The following is a 17,011-nucleotide window of genomic DNA, read 5'->3' as shown; positions in this document are numbered from 1 at the left end:
CCTAGTGTATTTTGACTGTTTACTATTTCGAAATACTACTGTACTTTAAACTTATTTTGCAGTCGCAAAAATATTTTAAATGAGAACTAAAGGGTAAATTCCCTTCTTTAAATTTCCACAATATCCGTGCCAAGTGCAAAACGAAAAATGTGGTTAAGTGTCGGTATTACTTCTTTCTTGTATACAAAATTAATTAATTGGTTAAATGTCGGTATTACTTCTTTCTTATATACAGAATTAATTGATTGGTTAAGTGTCGGTATTACTTCTTTCTTGTATACAGAATTAATTAATTGGTGAAGTGTCGGTATTACTTCTGTCTTGTATACAGAATTAATTAATTGGTTAAGTGACGGTATTACTTCTTTCTTGTATACAGAATTAATTAATTGGTTAAGTGTCGGTATTATTTCTGTCTTGTATACAGAATTAATCAATTGGTTAAGTGTCGGTATTACTTCTTTCTTATATACAGAATTAATTGATTGGTTAAGTGTCGGTATTACTTCTTTCTTACAGAATTAATTCGAAGTATGCCGACAAATTACTCTAGAACATTATTATTTCTTTCGTATATTTTTTCGTGTGATTTTTTTTAAATCCGTAAAAATACGGACCACAACTTGGAAATTAAATATGTTCTAGCTACATTAAGTTACATGCTGGTGAAAACACTCGTTGGTTGAATACAAAAATTAAGATTTATAAAATTTATTTTATACACAAATATGGTCACAATCAACCCCACCTTACCCGCTAAAAACTTTTTTCTTCTTATCTTAATTCTTTTTGGTAATGTATGCATATTTCATTCCTTAACATTTTGGAAAAAATCTTTCAACCACATACAATTTTGAATAAAACTTATATGTACACTACAACAATCCGAAAAAATGCCATAGCAAAGCAATAAAATAATAAAAAAGAATATTAAAATCTTAAAAATGTGACTTGCCTTCTGTAATGCAGAGCATATAGATGAAGCAAAAACCAAATAATGCCATCATGGATTTGAAATCTGCCATCTTGCTTTAATATTTGTCGGCCTTAAGTCTTATTCTGTGAAATACACGATCCAAACTTGAATTGGAAGTTGGCTAGAGTCTACAGAATTTATATAACTGAGGGGTAAATAATGCTTTAAAAATAGCTAACTATTTTAAGAGATAAAATACCTTTGTTATACCGTAAACTATTTTTATCTTTTCCAAAATTACGGGTTGAATGCATTAATTCAGTACTATTTACGCAGTAGTTACGACTATTCAACCGTAAAATTGTTGAATAACTGCGTTGTATAAAAATTATCGGGTATCTAAATCTGTTTACGAGGTTAACTTGGATATAATGTTACGGCAGGTTAATTTAAACAGACAACACTATATTTATTAAGGTAAGAGTAAATAAAACCCCATTTAACTGGATATAATTAAGGTTTAGTACTAGTGTTGATATCTAAACTACAATTTGTTTTTCAAATGTATTGCTTGCATTGAATATATTTTTTTTTAATTTCAGACATCGATAAAAGTACAAATTGATAATGTGAAGCCGTCCGCTTTATATCAAAAACTCCTTTTTGTGAGCTGTTTTCATTAACGATTTGTATTCTATTGGACAATGTACAGGAAAAAAGTAACAGAAGTTAGCAATATCAAAATGCGTTTATGCAGTAAAAATGTGTCGATCATACACATCATATTGTTTTAGCGAAGACTGACAGCCTTGGGATGTTAATACAGAACGAATGAGCATCTGTATATACTGTTTATTTTCTCTCATATAACTTATTCCTTTATTCAAGAGAATTATATAGAGCGTACGGGGGCTTAAATAATTTATCGGTAATCAAAATTTGAAATATTTATGAATGCAGGTTGGTCAGATATATAGAATAAGTTCATCTCTTTCTCTATTTCTCTTTCTCTCTCAGAAGATAAATATCTATTCTAAATCTTTACCAAACTTATACACGAACAACATATTGTTTATAACTAAGAAACAAAAATACCATCTGTTTTCTTAAAGTCACCTTCAGGTTCCCTTTAAATGCGTAGATATTCCTGTATTCCGGACGAAGAACGTGACAAAATCCGTCGGTTTCATTAAAACTCAGATTCAAATGCATTTTATAAAAAGAAATGCGTTGCGTTCAGAAGATAACAAATATACGTGTACAAATTACAAGGAACTTTAGATATAGAAAACTTATCAAACCATGTTTTTTTTTTACAATTCCTTCGGACTTTACTTTTAAATCATTAAGCGCGGATTTTTTTGTCATTGCTTTAAATTAATAAAATTCATATCACAAAAAAGAACACAGTTTTTTTGTATTATTGTATCATGTTTACTAGGGTGAGTGTAACATATTGATCTTTACTCTGATATTACTGTATGTAGTTTTAGAACTTTCAAAAATTTAAGCAATTACAAGATGCGGTCGAGAATGCTGGGATATATTTGAGTAGAAAGTCGACGCGCATGCTTTTGGGATAACTACAACTTCATGATTAAAAAACAAGCTTTAACTGTTATTTTGAAACATGTATTGGGACTCTATTGTAAAGAAAAATGTCCATTTAAGAGAATCAATGCATGTATTCCTAACAATTTGAAAACAAACTTGCTAACCACTTTCCAGTTCTTGCAAGTCTTTTATTTACTTTTGTTTTCAAATTATAGGGTGGGATAATGAAGAATACAGTGATGTTTGTAGGGCCAGTGAATTCGTTACTAATGACGATATTCAGTATCGATTTTTGAGTCACCTTACACCTCCGATTAAAACTGTTAATTTATACAGCAAGGCTACTAATTTATGAGGTAAACGGTTATTTAAGATAAAAGTACAAAATATCTTCATGAAAAATGCACTCAGTTCATTTGATATGAAATTAATTTTTTTCATCTCGAACTTCATGTCCCTGTTACGTTTTCTTAACTGTCATTTTTCTTACCTTACAGAAAGGCCAGTCATTTAAATTTTTGATCGAAATTGCGGTAATTTCAAATGCAATTTCGACAAACAATATTTAATTGTTATGTAATGTAGCTTACATCTTTACTCATTAAAAATTGAAAAATAATTGATTTGAGTTTAGAATGACACGTACCGATAATGTAATGTTTGGTGCACCTCAAATCTACAACCAATTATTTTCCTTGTTTGTCGTAATATTCATTTTTGTATATAAAAAACATTTTCCATTTAACAATCCTGTTTGTTCATGATTTTAAAGACATAAATCTAAATACAAGTTTTATAAAATATGTAACGAAGAGAATTTTTTTGTTTACCGATTGTTTTTTTTTCTAATAAATTTATTTTTATGTTTCATCACATTTGTCTGATAAATACACCTAATGTGTGAAAAGTCAAATAATGCATTGTATGCTGGCTCCATTTAATATAAATTAATTGTAATTGTTGCGTACTAAATTTTCCGTTTTATACGCTTTAGTACGATTAAGATTTCATTCGAAACTAAAAAAAAATAACACAAAGTATTTTCGGTAAATTTATGCTGAATGTGTATATATTTTTCCGTAGTATGTTTAGTCAAATAATGCCTATGACACATAGTGTACATTTTGTATACGATTTCATAGACTTTGTCGTTGTTGATTTGATGTTCCAGAAAAAAAGTTTTTTTATGATAAGAATTATAACTTTTTCGGTTAGGATGAATTTAAATATAAATACAATTTCAAGAATACACCGTATATGTTTAATGCAATACAACAGTGATACAACAGCAATTTTTAACTTTTTAAAACGTCTAACATTGACAGGACTTCTTTTTAAAGAAATCCTAATTCATGTATACCGTTTTCTTTAAAGAATTATAATCCATGAAAAGTGTACAAAAATATTTACATGTTTGGAATGAAAATGTGGTTACCCCAATTTTTGTAAACAAATGGAAAACAGATCAAACAGATTATAATCTTGAAGATCTTATTGTATATGACATTTCTAAGATTTGTTTTAAAACTATCAAAGATTCTTCTGTACAGAGCACGTGGCTTCAATTAAGAATTTCACACAAATTTCTTCCAGTTGGATGTTACGGTAAAAAATGAATATCAAAATTACTGACATATGTGGGTTTTGTTAAAATAATGTGGAAGCAAAATACGTTTTTATTTCCTGTGAGAAAATACGTACCCTGTGGAGTTAAATAAAATATTTATAGAAAGCTCTGAAAGAACTGGATGTAATATGTCTAATATTATACTTGGCCAACTTCCATTGTCGTTTCATAACAAAATCATTAACTTTATAATTCTGTATTTAAAACAAAATATATTTTGTTCTCCTTTGTCAAATAAGATTCCATGCTTGATTGATTTCCTTCGTCACTTAAACCTAAAACACAATATTGAAAGATATTCTGCAATACAAACTTGATAATTAAGATATTTTAAAATTGGGATAGTTGGAAAGGTATCTTTGCTGCTGACGTGTATTTTTTATTATCACTATTTTTTCTATTGCTTTTTTGTTACTTAATTTTTTCCCATGTAGTCAAGTAACCACAAAATAACACGTAAGTTTTTATTCCTTAGTGTGTTTGACTGAAGTCTGCTCTACACGTCTGTTCTTTAAAAAAGAAATAAATGATAAAAAAGGAAACATTTACTTGATTTCATGAAACATTTTTTGACGGAAACAGTTTGATATATTAGGTAGAAAAATATATTAACTGCATAGTCTTTCAACATGTTGATTGTTGGCCACTGTTACAAATACAGATATGTAATAACTAGAAGTACTGTGAGCAAGCTCACAATTGATACCACCCGCTAAGAAAAATCATAACCCATGTATATTTTCTATTACAAAAATATTGGTTGAATCTATTTCACCTTCTATTTTCTATGAATGACAACTGATCAATTTTTTAAAACTGTTAATGCTAACATGAGTACACAAACCAATTTCTATTCTTTAAATTCCATTTTATTTCAAGTTAACTGTTAATGCATGAGGACGTTTGCATCCTTACATTAACAAACATGACTCGAATCAAACGAAAATCCACATGTCAAGCAGCCATTTAATATAAACATTTTGAATTATTGGTATACTGAGCTTCTTACTTAACTAATATCGTGAATCAAAACCCGAAACAGTATTTTTCATAGACTGCATATGTAGATTTATGCAGCTCTTTACATTTATTTCATTAAAAAAAATATGTTTTGCAATTATCATGAAAATAGCAAATTATTACAACACTCATATTCTTATACATGTAATAATACAGATTGGTACGCTGTTGAGGACTTAAGTCGTCCATTGTTTATATTGTTTGAATTTCTTTTGAAATTACTTTTCGGAAATTAACATATTTCTTTTAAAAAAACTCAATAGTTCAATCATAGTTTTCAGTGATCATGATGCAGTTTAAGACCCCAAATTGTACCACATCTGTCCTAATTTAACATTTATAAAGAAAAAATTCATCTATTATACACACCACGTTTAATTCAACTTATAAATAATTTAAATAAATCGATAACTGGTAATGAGGTTGGACGTTTATAACCTCTGATATGATATTTATTACGCAGATGAATGTAAGCTATAAAAGTTTAATTGATGCACTGTTTTCAAATAGATTGTGTAGATGAAAAACAAAGAAATCAAACTCTTTTGATTAATTTCACCATGCCAGCGCTATTGTAAAACTGGTGAAGAAAAAAAAAAAGATTTTCATGGAATAGCTGATATATATGGTGATGTGTTTGCAAATATTGAATAGTTACATAAACATCCTGGCGTTTCAGGTTTAAGATAGTCAAAACGACACCTCTATTAGTTGTTTCTTTGGTCAACAATTTAGCAACTATATCATTTTGAACCTCAAACAAAGTATCAAAAATGCCGACACTAAATTAAATCAAAGAAAAGTTCTCATCATGTGCCTTTTCTTGCGTTAGATAAACTGGTTGGTGTACTGTTTCCTCTCAAAGAGAAACACAAGGGCTGGTTAGCTGTATTGCACATAAAAGCACCAGATATTTATGGTTTACGATTGTCCCAAACTAAATTTGGATTTCTACTTCAATCAGTTATTCTCTCTCCGTCAGTATTCTCACGCTTTTTTAGTCTGTAAAGGTTGTACGCTGTATTGCGGAGGTTGCATTTGTCCGTAAGCCGGATTAGATAGTCCGTACTCCGGCTGTGATGGCCAGACATTCGGATTGGTTACACCGTTTCCAGGTTGAGTCGTAGTCTGAGAATTGTACACGACCCCAGGAGTTCGTTGTTTCCTATCTGTTCATAGTGAAATAAGAAAAATAAATTGATAGAAGTTACATGTTAGTTAGAGGTTACCACTATCCCATTGAGGAAAATTATACAATTTGTTTTGTTCACCTTTGTTCCATTTGCACATTTAAATTCCAGATTTTACCGAATTATAAGTAACAAAAAATAAATGTATATTGCATTTTAAGCTACATGTATCTACCTTAATGCCCCTTAATTGCAATTCAGTAAATCGTTCACTACATTAATAATGATAATAATCCAGAAAAAATAATAAGCATAATTATGAATAATTAGTAGTTCTTCTGTTTCTTTAAGTGTGCTCCACGTTGATGTTTTTTTTTTTTTTTTTTACAGAAAATGGAAAAAATATTCACGCAACCTCGACCTATATGTACTTTATATCAAATAAATATCACGTATATAACCAGCCTTAACCTTTTATGAAAATTTTCCTCGACCTAAATCATTCATATACTTGATTTTGTCAAGAATAATATGTTATTTTGAAATCTTGAAATCCAATTGTCACTTTATTGTGTATTTGTAATTTTTTTTTCATCGCCATGATTTAGAGAATAGGTCATGTGGAGCATACTGCAATTCTCAAGTGGAAAGTCTATTGAGATTATACAAAACGCCACGTGACTTACTTCGACAGATACAGACGACAACAATACAGACGGTTAGGACGACCAGACCAATGATAGGCCCGATGATATATCTGAAACACAAGTTTATCAAACAACATTAGCATCCGTATCAAACAACATTCATTATAGTGCTTCAATTACTATAAAACAGGGGAAAGTTTATAAAATTTGGGCAGGGAGCGGATGGTTTAAAAGAAATTTGCAAGATAAAATATATGTTACATATATATTTTTAAAACACATGTGTTACATACATATGGTCAGACAGATGATGTTTTATAAGTAGCAATAAAATGAGTAGGTGTCATTCAGTAATCTCATTTATTATTGACGTTGATTCTAAGAAATGAAAGCTATACCCGATTCCAATACAGGTGGATGTTCCGGTACATATAGTCATGGTCGGGCAGCACCATTTTGTTCCGGTACAGCAGTGGTAGTAGGAAAACGGGCAATCGCTGTTGTTGCTACAGGTACCGTCAGGATTCAGAGCTTTAATGGATGACAAAAAAAAAATTAAAATTGCAAAAACTAGAGGGGAAATGTGAAAAGTAATATTCATATCATGTAAAAGAGAGAAGTCAACATTTTGATTTAAAAATCATTTATGAGGAAAAAATTGTATACATTGAAGGATGGAAAAAATAGCATGTCATGTTAAAGAGAGGATACCTTAAATTCAGATACAAGATAAAACTGTTTCATTCGGTAAACTGACTGTTGATTTAAATGATGTAAAGTTTTGGAAATGTGATTATTTAATGTCAAAACCATTTCTTTCTATTACCTTAAAGATACGTTTCAGCCACCCCTAAGGTGACTTAACGACCCAACTTCATCCTTTGAGAGAATTTATATAATGAAATATAATACATGTCATTCATGTTATAACGCTTTGATAGATCAACTTGATATTTTTTATTTCACGGCCTTATGTTTTGTTGTTGAAAAAAGTAACATCATGTGTATTTCTATTATTAACGATATTACATTTATCAGTCAACTGAAAAGATACAATTTTGTGCTGAACCTAAATATTTTTTTATATTAACATATAAGTTAATATTTAACTGGTTTTATGCAAAACTATTTAAATCTGTTTCTTTTTTCAAGAGTCACAAAAGAGGAAAAAGTCATAGTGGTTCAAATTACAGATATTAAAGGTAATATACATTTTTCCTCTGATGTAAGATATAAAAAATGCAGCTTTTAGAAAGGTCGATGATAGTTTATATTTCGATAATATAGAAATGAAGTAAGAAGTTTGACAAAGGGCTGGTAAGACACGGTTACTATTGCATTTTGTTAGTCTTGATTTATCAATCATGAAATTTACATTGAAGACATCATTGTAAAGACCTGCGCGTAACGCATGAGCATCTAGTCCGTTTAATTTTTAACAAGAAAAGTACCACAACACTACAATTGATAAAAAGAATATCTTGTCCGATAAATTGGGTGCCAAGAAAATTACCTAATAATGCAAGTACATGTCTCTTTTTCCCGATACTAATATTTATCCCAAGAATAAATTGTTCTTGTTTTAAACTTCTGAAATATTTAAAGCTGTAAATAACTTTCACTTGCCTTCAGTGGCACAAAATAAGCAAATCAAACAAACAAAAAGTATAGGGATCCAATGTTTCAAGTCCACCATTGTGTGTTAATGTATGGGTAAGTTGTAAGAACAGTCTTCGAAATCCAAATTCATGTATCAAGGGAAGTTTATTGTTTATACTTTTATAGTGTTGTGTGTGGTGTCAAATAGATTTCGCAATAATCGCAAAATATTTTCTTTTGTTCAAAATGCAGGGTGCGACAACAAATTGTACAGTAAAATTTATAGGTGCAGTGAGTACTGACTCTAAACAAATAAACATCCGGTATCGACTTCTGCGTCGTCTCACACCTTCGATTCAAGGTGAATATTTGTACTGCATGGCTTGTGATGTATGAGGTCAATTAAAACTTAACATAAAGTACAAAAGCTGTACAGGTAAAGCGCGTTCTATTTAAACAATTAAATATTATATCTAAACATGATCGCGAGCCTCTCAAAAAACCAGATTCCTGATAAAAAAAAAAAGTTTTGTCAAATATTTCTTATTTTCACCTGGGAGAAAGAGGTTATCAATGTAAACGGGTTTTTTTTTTACCTAATAACGCAACATGAAAAACCCAACAGTCTGATCAAGTGTTTATTCTGACGTCAGAGTTATGACAGTAACCATAAACGATTAAGTGTCTTTCTAGGTAAATCTTTTTTTTCTTAAGGAAATAACATTTACAAATATCAATATGTGTGTTGACTTGTAAGGTATTTTGACACACTCTAAAAAGAATTGATTGTTATTTGAATATACACATACGAATGATGTCGTTTTTAGATGCACCTAAAATCCACAACTCATTTGTATCCTTGTTCGTAGCAACATTTGTTTTTCCCTTTAATAAAGTAAAAATAGAAATAAGGAGCAGAGCAAACACGGACCTCTTAAAAAATGAAAGTATAGGATCAGATGACATGGAGGAGTGAGCATCCCTTGCTGACCGGTTACAGCCGCCGTGTGCTCTTTGTCGTCATCGGAAATAAACAGAAGAGTATTGAAACAAATGAGAGACAAAAAGCAATATGTAGGTGAAGAAGGTATATTGCTACATAATTAAGGAAAGTTGACGATAGAAAAATTGAAGTCATCACGTTTATTTCAGACACGTAGTATCAGAGAGGCCAGAGTTACCCACTTTTTAGCGCAGCAAACATTTTTATTAAATGTTCATGGATATGTCTGCCCCCCCCCCCCCCTACTTAAAAAACTATGCTACGAGCCTGTATCACTAAGTTTTGTTGTTAGGTTACCATTAACGTCTTTTTGTAGTATACTTTCTTATGATAAAACAAACACAGGATGAACCTCTGCCATTTAGTCAACTGAATGTAAACTGAATGGACTGGAAAGGTGACTGAATGGCATAGCTAATGATGCCATTTAGTCGCCTTTCAGTTACATTTCAGTCACCGATTAGTTGACTTAATGCAGAGGTTCATCCTGTGAGATGACTCATATTCTGTGGTATTTCTAGGTCACCTGAGTTTACTATTGCTATCCGTTATCGTCTGTCGTCGTGCATCGTCCGTCGTGCGTTAACAATTTTACATATTAAACTTCTTCTTAAAATCTTTAAGTCCAATTGTTACCATTTTTATGTAAGGCATTTCTATGGTAAGAGGAATCTAAAATGTGAAATTCATGGCTCTACCATCCCCGGGGAAGCACAGGTGGGGCCAAATATCCAAAAATGCCAAATTTTCAAAAATCTTCTTCTCTACTCCCAACTTGTGAGGAAATGACTGTTGCATGGTTATGATGTCAATGAAGCCCTCTACCAAAATTATGAAATTCACGACCCCTGGCTAAGGGATCTGGCTTTGGGGTGGGGCCAATATGCCCATACGGTAAAAATATATTGAATATTAGAAAATCTGCTTCTCTACTCCTATATAAATATGTTAAAAACTAAATGCATGATTATGATGTCCATGAAGCCATCAACCGAAATAGTGAAATTCATGACCCCTGTGTCAGGGATTCAGGCTCTAGGGTGGGGCCAATATGGCCATATTGTTAAATGTATTAAATCTTAGAAAATCTTCTTCTCTACCCCAATATTTATTTGTTGAAAACTAAATGCATGGTTATGATGTTGCACTCAGGCAAAATAATGAAATTCATGAACCCTGTGTCAGCTAGGGGTTCAGGCTCTAGGGTGGGGCCAATATGGCAATATAGATAAAATGTATTAAATCTTAGAAAATCTTCTTTTCTACTCCCATATAAATTTGTTAAAAACTAAATGCATGATTACGATGTCAATGAAACCCTCTACCAAATTTTTGAAATTCATGATCCCTGGGTCAGGGGTTCAGGCTCTAGGGTGGGACCAAGATGGCCATATAGTAAAAATGTATAAATCTTTAGAAATATTACATCTACTAAAATTTTTAATTTTATGTCCCTTTGAGGATGCGTTTGACTCTAAGGCGGGGCCAAAATGGATTAAAAATATTTTTTTTTACTCCCACACACCTGAAAGGAAAACTGAATTCATGATTTTGTAGACCAGATCTTAAGTGCATATATGAGACTCTCTGACAAGTTTGTGTATGGGTTATATGCTACTCAGGTGAATGGTAAGGCCAATTGGCCTCTTGTTTATTTCAATGCCACTGGGACATATTGACTCGACGTAAGAATGTAAGTAACAATTGTTAATTGAAAATACGTCGTCGATACACCTCATTATGTCGAGTTGAAGGCTACAACAAGTGGTTACTATTTTTCATGTACAAGTATTTGAATAAACTCTGCTAACAATGGATCGAAATTGGTTCCCATGGTTAACAATTTCTGTTGCTCATCAAGATTAGATAACTTGTTTTCACATGGCATGTACAAAAGCCTGGATCCCACGGCCAGACTTCAGAAGTGGATACTTTTGGGGGGTTTTTTTTGGTAGATAAATCTTTGCCAACTTTACACATGCACTATGGTTGTCAACTAGATGTCAAGCTTTAGAGTGCGTCTTTGTACCTTGTTTATCTAAACACTGTCAAGCCGTGAATAAAGGCTATCAATTTTTACAATTTGTTGGTCTTTTTTCTAATATTAGCCCAAAAATCTATACAAATAAAATATAGTATTCAAAAGTAGTACTAGCGACATAAGACCTAAGTCCCACTTGAAAAACTGAATAGCAATCTGTGACTCGACTGATATTAAAAAAGAAACAAGAAAACCAACATTATATTTTTAATTATTGTGCCTTATATGCATGTTGGGATACATTTGTTGACTATTTATATATTTTCCCCGTAACATTTACCGTCAACGCTTAAATTATATAATGTATTTATTATATAGGCTCTCTCATTGTTTCCTTTAAAAAAATAAAGCGATATATATTGTGAAAAATCCACTTCAAAAAATTATACAAAACTCTTTACAAGAGTCTTTATTTTAGATTAACTTAAATTTGTAAAAAAAAAAAATATACAACGCAGTTATGATGTTTTGGGTAAGAGGGTAACAATTGTGTACAACAATACAGAATTTATAGCCATGAAACTGTTGTCTAAGGCTGATTTACGTCGCATGGTACATGAAATTTACATTGAAATCAAAATCGATATTTAAAAAAATCGCAAACTGGGTTTAAAAATTTATTGGGTAGTTTTAATACAGACATATTTTTTTTTCATAATGTTTATATTTTGCCTGTGTCCAACGGCTATTGTAATAGATCAGTTACTGTCATTTCCATGCCAAACAACTTTCTAGGTTTAGGCAACTACATGTATAAAGGTTATTGCAACCAGAAAACAAGTTCAGCTTTTGTTAAATCACAGCAAGTTGAGTTGAAAGATGCGATATGAATCGTATGCAGCGGTCTAACAGCAGGCAGGTTAAAATCTACTGTACGCAGGTGGAGACTGAGTTAAAGGCTGAGCTTTTGGCAAATTTCTTCTCTCTGTTCATTAAAGAATAAGATTACATTAGACTAATAAACACAATGCAGAGGGGAGTCAATTTATTTGTGCTTAGGTTGAGGATACACAGATACTATTCATGACTTACTGCAACATCCACAGTGAACTAAAATACCAAAGATTATGAGACCGAACAGGATGGAGGTTACTATGATGCTGAAAAAATTAAAGTGGGCAAATATAGATACATGTATACATATTTTGACAGTAATTTGTCGATCCTAAGGAAGGATATCATCCCAAGGAAAATTTGGTAATTTAACTATTTTTTTTATTTTTCCATGAAATAATGCATGCATTGTGGGGTTCTATATATATATATATATATATATATATATATATATATATATATATATATATATATATATATATATATATATATATATATATATATATATATATATATATATATATATATATATATATATATATATATATATATACGCACAAACATTGCAAGAACTCTCAAATTGATAATAAATAAAATTGTAAATACTGAAAAGTGTTGGTTTTTTTTCTACCCTTCTTTATAAAAACATACGTGTTTACGATCACAGATTGATTTGAGTTCCTAATCCTCTCTCTCTCGTTGGAGTCATCTCCGAAACTTTTATCGGTTTCTTGCCACCTAGTATTTTAGAAAATATGTAAATGTGTTTTGATTCAATGAATCAAATTCACAATTAGAATTGCAAGTGAAATACATTTTGTAGGAATCTTATTACATAAAACAATTTGGACAAGTGTTTTAACTTCCTTTTAATATGTTGTGATAATCAAACATTCTCTAGTTATTCATAATATTTGAAAACTAATAATAAAATAAAAATAAATAACATGTTGTGGCATATCAATAAGTTAAAAAACCAATTTAACAGCAAAACTTATATAGTTTAGAATTTTATGTGGAAATATTTAATCGTATAGTCACGTACAAATTTTTTTTTCGTACTTTATTGTTTTTATTACATACATACTAATGTTGACATTAATAAATTCAATTTTTATAAATTTAATACACATGCATACTTACTAACACACAAGTATATTTACATACATTTTTCAATATTAGTGGTAAATGGTTACTTTGCTTCCAAAAAAACAAAGAACCAAAAAACAAAAAACAACAACAACAACAAAGAACAAATAAAAATACGAATAGTAATAAGCATAATATTATAAACCCATTTAAATATTTTTCCATGTAAGCCACAATTTTTCAAAATTGAGCAGCGTTTGATTTTGGATAGCAGCATATTTTTCTATACGATATTTTATTCTTAAATGACTGAGTAATCCAAGAAAATTTGGCATTTTATTTTGCATTAAAGATTTAAAAATATATTGTTTAACATATAGAATTATCAAGTTTATAACCCTGTTATTGTTTGACAATGGTAGATCACCAAGAATAAAATTCGAAACATTAAAACCAACTCTTTGAGTGGTCTCTCTGTATATATGAAGACTTAAATCACCCCAGAGTGTTTGTACTTTATCACTTGCAAATCTTAATCACATCCAAACCAGTTTCAATATGTTTTTCAATGGATGTAAATTTACACTTTCTCCTATTGTTTAAATCCTGCCTTGAAGCAATTAGTAGATGGCAACAACTTATTCAAAAACATTGTGATGATATTACATGTTACATGTATCTCCATGAGGTTTATTACGCACGAGTTTTATTGTGACCGGTTGATTTTAAGCTTCAAGCTTCTAGGAGACCACGGACTCAATGAATTAACGTTCGACCTCAGATAGGAAAAGTTTGATGTGTCCGCAGACCTTGTCTGTTTCTGTTTTCCCCTATTTTGGTAAGATACAAATCGACCGGAAGTCATGCAGAGAAACATAATTAGTAGATACGATACATATAAATAATCAATTCAACATAAAATCAGTGAGAATGTTTGACCGCTAATACCTTATTCCCTTACAGGTGGAAGTTCCTGTACAGTCGTACCCATAAGGACAACACCACTCGGTCCCTATACAGCAGAAGAGGTTTTCAATAACAAGGGAATGACAGTCGGCATCGCTGTCACATGTTCCATTTGGATACAAGGCTAAAATTTAAAAATTGATCAACTTGGAATAACATATTTGACAAAAAACTGGGGGTTGGTGATGTTGAACATAATTTAAGGAATAAGGAACCTTTCTTTAAGTTTTATGAGGTGATTATTATGATAGTGTCGTAATGAAATTTAACACAATCCGATAGATAAAACTGTTTCATTCGGTAAACTGACTGTTGATTTAAATGATGTAAAGTTTTGGAAATGTGATTATTTAATGTCAAAACCATTTCTTTCTATTACCTTAAAGATACGTTTCAGCCACCCCTAAGGTGACTTAACGACCCAACTTCATCCTTTGAGAGAATTTATATAATGAAATATAATACATGTCATTCATGTTATAACGCTTTGATAGATCAACTTGATATTTTTTATTTCACGGCCTTATGTTTTGTTGTTGAAAAAAGTAACATCATGTGTATTTCTATTATTAACGATATTACATTTATCAGTCAACTGAAAAGATACAATTTTGTGCTGAACCTAAATATTTTTTTATATTAACATATAAGTTAATATTTAACTGGTTTTATGCAAAACTATTTAAATCTGTTTCTTTTTTCAAGAGTCACAAAAGAGGAAAAAGTCATAGTGGTTCAAATTACAGATATTAAAGGTAATATACATTTTTCCTCTGATGTAAGATATAAAAAATGCAGCTTTAGAAAGGTCGATGATAGTTTATATTTCGATAATATAGAAATGAAGTAAGAAGTTTGACAAAGGGCTGGTAAGACACGGTTACTATTGCATTTTGTTAGTCTTGATTTATCAATCATGAAATTTACATTGAAGACATCATTGTAAAGACCTGCGCGTAACGCATGAGCATCTAGTCCGTTTAATTTTTAACAAGAAAAGTACCACAACACTACAATTGATAAAAAGAATATCTTGTCCGATAAATTGGGTGCCAAGAAAATTACCTAATAATGCAAGTACATGTCTCTTTTTCCCGATACTAATATTTATCCCAAGAATAAATTGTTCTTGTTTTAAACTTCTGAAATATTTAAAGCTGTAAATAACTTTCACTTGCCTTCAGTGGCACAAAATAAGCAAATCAAACAAACAAAAAGTATAGGGATCCAATGTTTCAAGTCCACCATTGTGTGTTAATGTATGGGTAAGTTGTAAGAACAGTCTTCGAAATCCAAATTCATGTATCAAGGGAAGTTTATTGTTTATACTTTTATAGTGTTGTGTGTGGTGTCAAATAGATTTCGCAATAATCGCAAAATATTTTCTTTTGTTCAAAATGCAGGGTGCGACAACAAATTGTACAGTAAAATTTATAGGTGCAGTGAGTACTGACTCTAAACAAATAAACATCCGGTATCGACTTCTGCGTCGTCTCACACCTTCGATTCAAGGTGAATATTTGTACTGCATGGCTTGTGATGTATGAGGTCAATTAAAACTTAACATAAAGTACAAAAGCTGTACAGGTAAAGCGCGTTCTATTTAAACAATTAAATATTATATCTAAACATGATCGCGAGCCTCTCAAAAAACCAGATTCCTGATAAAAAAAAAAGTTTTGTCAAATATTTCTTATTTTCACCTGGGAGAAAGAGGTTATCAATGTAAACGGGTTTTTTTTTTTACCTAATAACGCAACAGAAAAAACCCAACAGTCTGATCAAGTGTTTATTCTGACGTCAGAGTTATGACAGTAACCATAAACGATTAAGTGTCTTTCTAGGTAAATCTTTTTTTTCTTAAGGAAATAACATTTACAAATATCAATATGTGTGTTGACTTGTAAGGTATTTTGACACACTCTAAAAAGAATTGATTGTTATTTGAGTATACACATACGAATGATGTCGTTTTTAGATGCACCTAAAATCCACAACTCATTTGTATCCTTGTTCGTAGCAACATTTGTTTTTGCCTTTAATAAAGTAAAAATAGAAATAAGGAGCAGAGCAAACACGGACCTCTTAAAAAATAAAAGTATAGGATCAGATGACATGGAGGAGTGAGCATCCCTTGCTGACCGGTTACAGCCGCCGTGTGCTCTTTGTCGTCATCGGGAAAAAACAGAAAAGTATTGAAACAACTGAGAGACAAAAAGCCATTTGTAGGTGATGAAGGTATATTGCTACATAAGTAAGGAAATATAGAAAAATTGAAGTCATCACGTTTATTTCAGACACGTAGTATCAGAGAGACCAGAGTACCCCACTTTTTAGCGCAGCAAACATTTTTATTAAATGTTCATGGATGCCACCCCCCCCCCCACACACACACACACATGCTTAAAAAACGATGCTACGTGCCTGTATCTTAAAGTTTTGTTGTTAGGTTACCATTAATGTCTTTTTGTAGTATATTTTATTATAATAAAACAGATACAGGATGAACCTCTGCCATTCGGTCAACTGAATGTAAACTGAATGGTCTGGAAAAGTGACTGAATGGCATAACTCAGGTGACCTAT

The 17,011-nt window shown here is 31.0% G+C and overlaps 1 protein-coding gene across 4 annotated transcripts in view; it reads right to left on the bottom strand.

Moving 5' to 3' along the window:
* LOC105339384 (uncharacterized) overlaps positions 1-15,765 on the bottom strand; it is a 41,077-nt gene extending 25,312 nt beyond the window's left edge. Inside the window, exons 1-8 of one of the 4 annotated variants that reach the window (XR_010708277.1) lie at positions 15,605-15,765; positions 14,409-14,550; positions 13,023-13,109; positions 12,570-12,637; positions 8,521-12,462; positions 7,293-7,425; positions 6,934-7,004; positions 956-6,286 (exon numbers count right to left, since the gene is read on the bottom strand). Coding sequence is in view for 2 of the 4 variants with exons in the window: in XM_066068265.1 (XP_065924337.1) it covers positions 956-1,025 (70 nt within the window). In the remaining 2 variants the exon portion in view is untranslated. Of the gene's footprint in view, positions 1-955; positions 6,287-6,933; positions 7,005-7,292; positions 7,426-8,520; positions 12,463-12,569; positions 12,638-13,022; positions 13,110-14,408; positions 14,551-15,604 lie in introns of those variants that run through there. The other 3 variants (XR_010708276.1, XM_066068265.1, XM_011444909.4) reach the window with 3 other exon arrangements.
* Between the last annotated feature and the right edge of the window lie 1,246 nt (positions 15,766-17,011).

This window comes from Magallana gigas, chromosome 8 (genome assembly GCF_963853765.1).
Source record: "Magallana gigas chromosome 8, xbMagGiga1.1, whole genome shotgun sequence".
NCBI classification, from domain to species: domain Eukaryota; kingdom Metazoa; phylum Mollusca; class Bivalvia; order Ostreida; family Ostreidae; genus Magallana; species Magallana gigas.
Note: the sequence above shows the minus strand (reverse complement) of the source record. Positions and strands in the feature narration are given on the sequence as shown.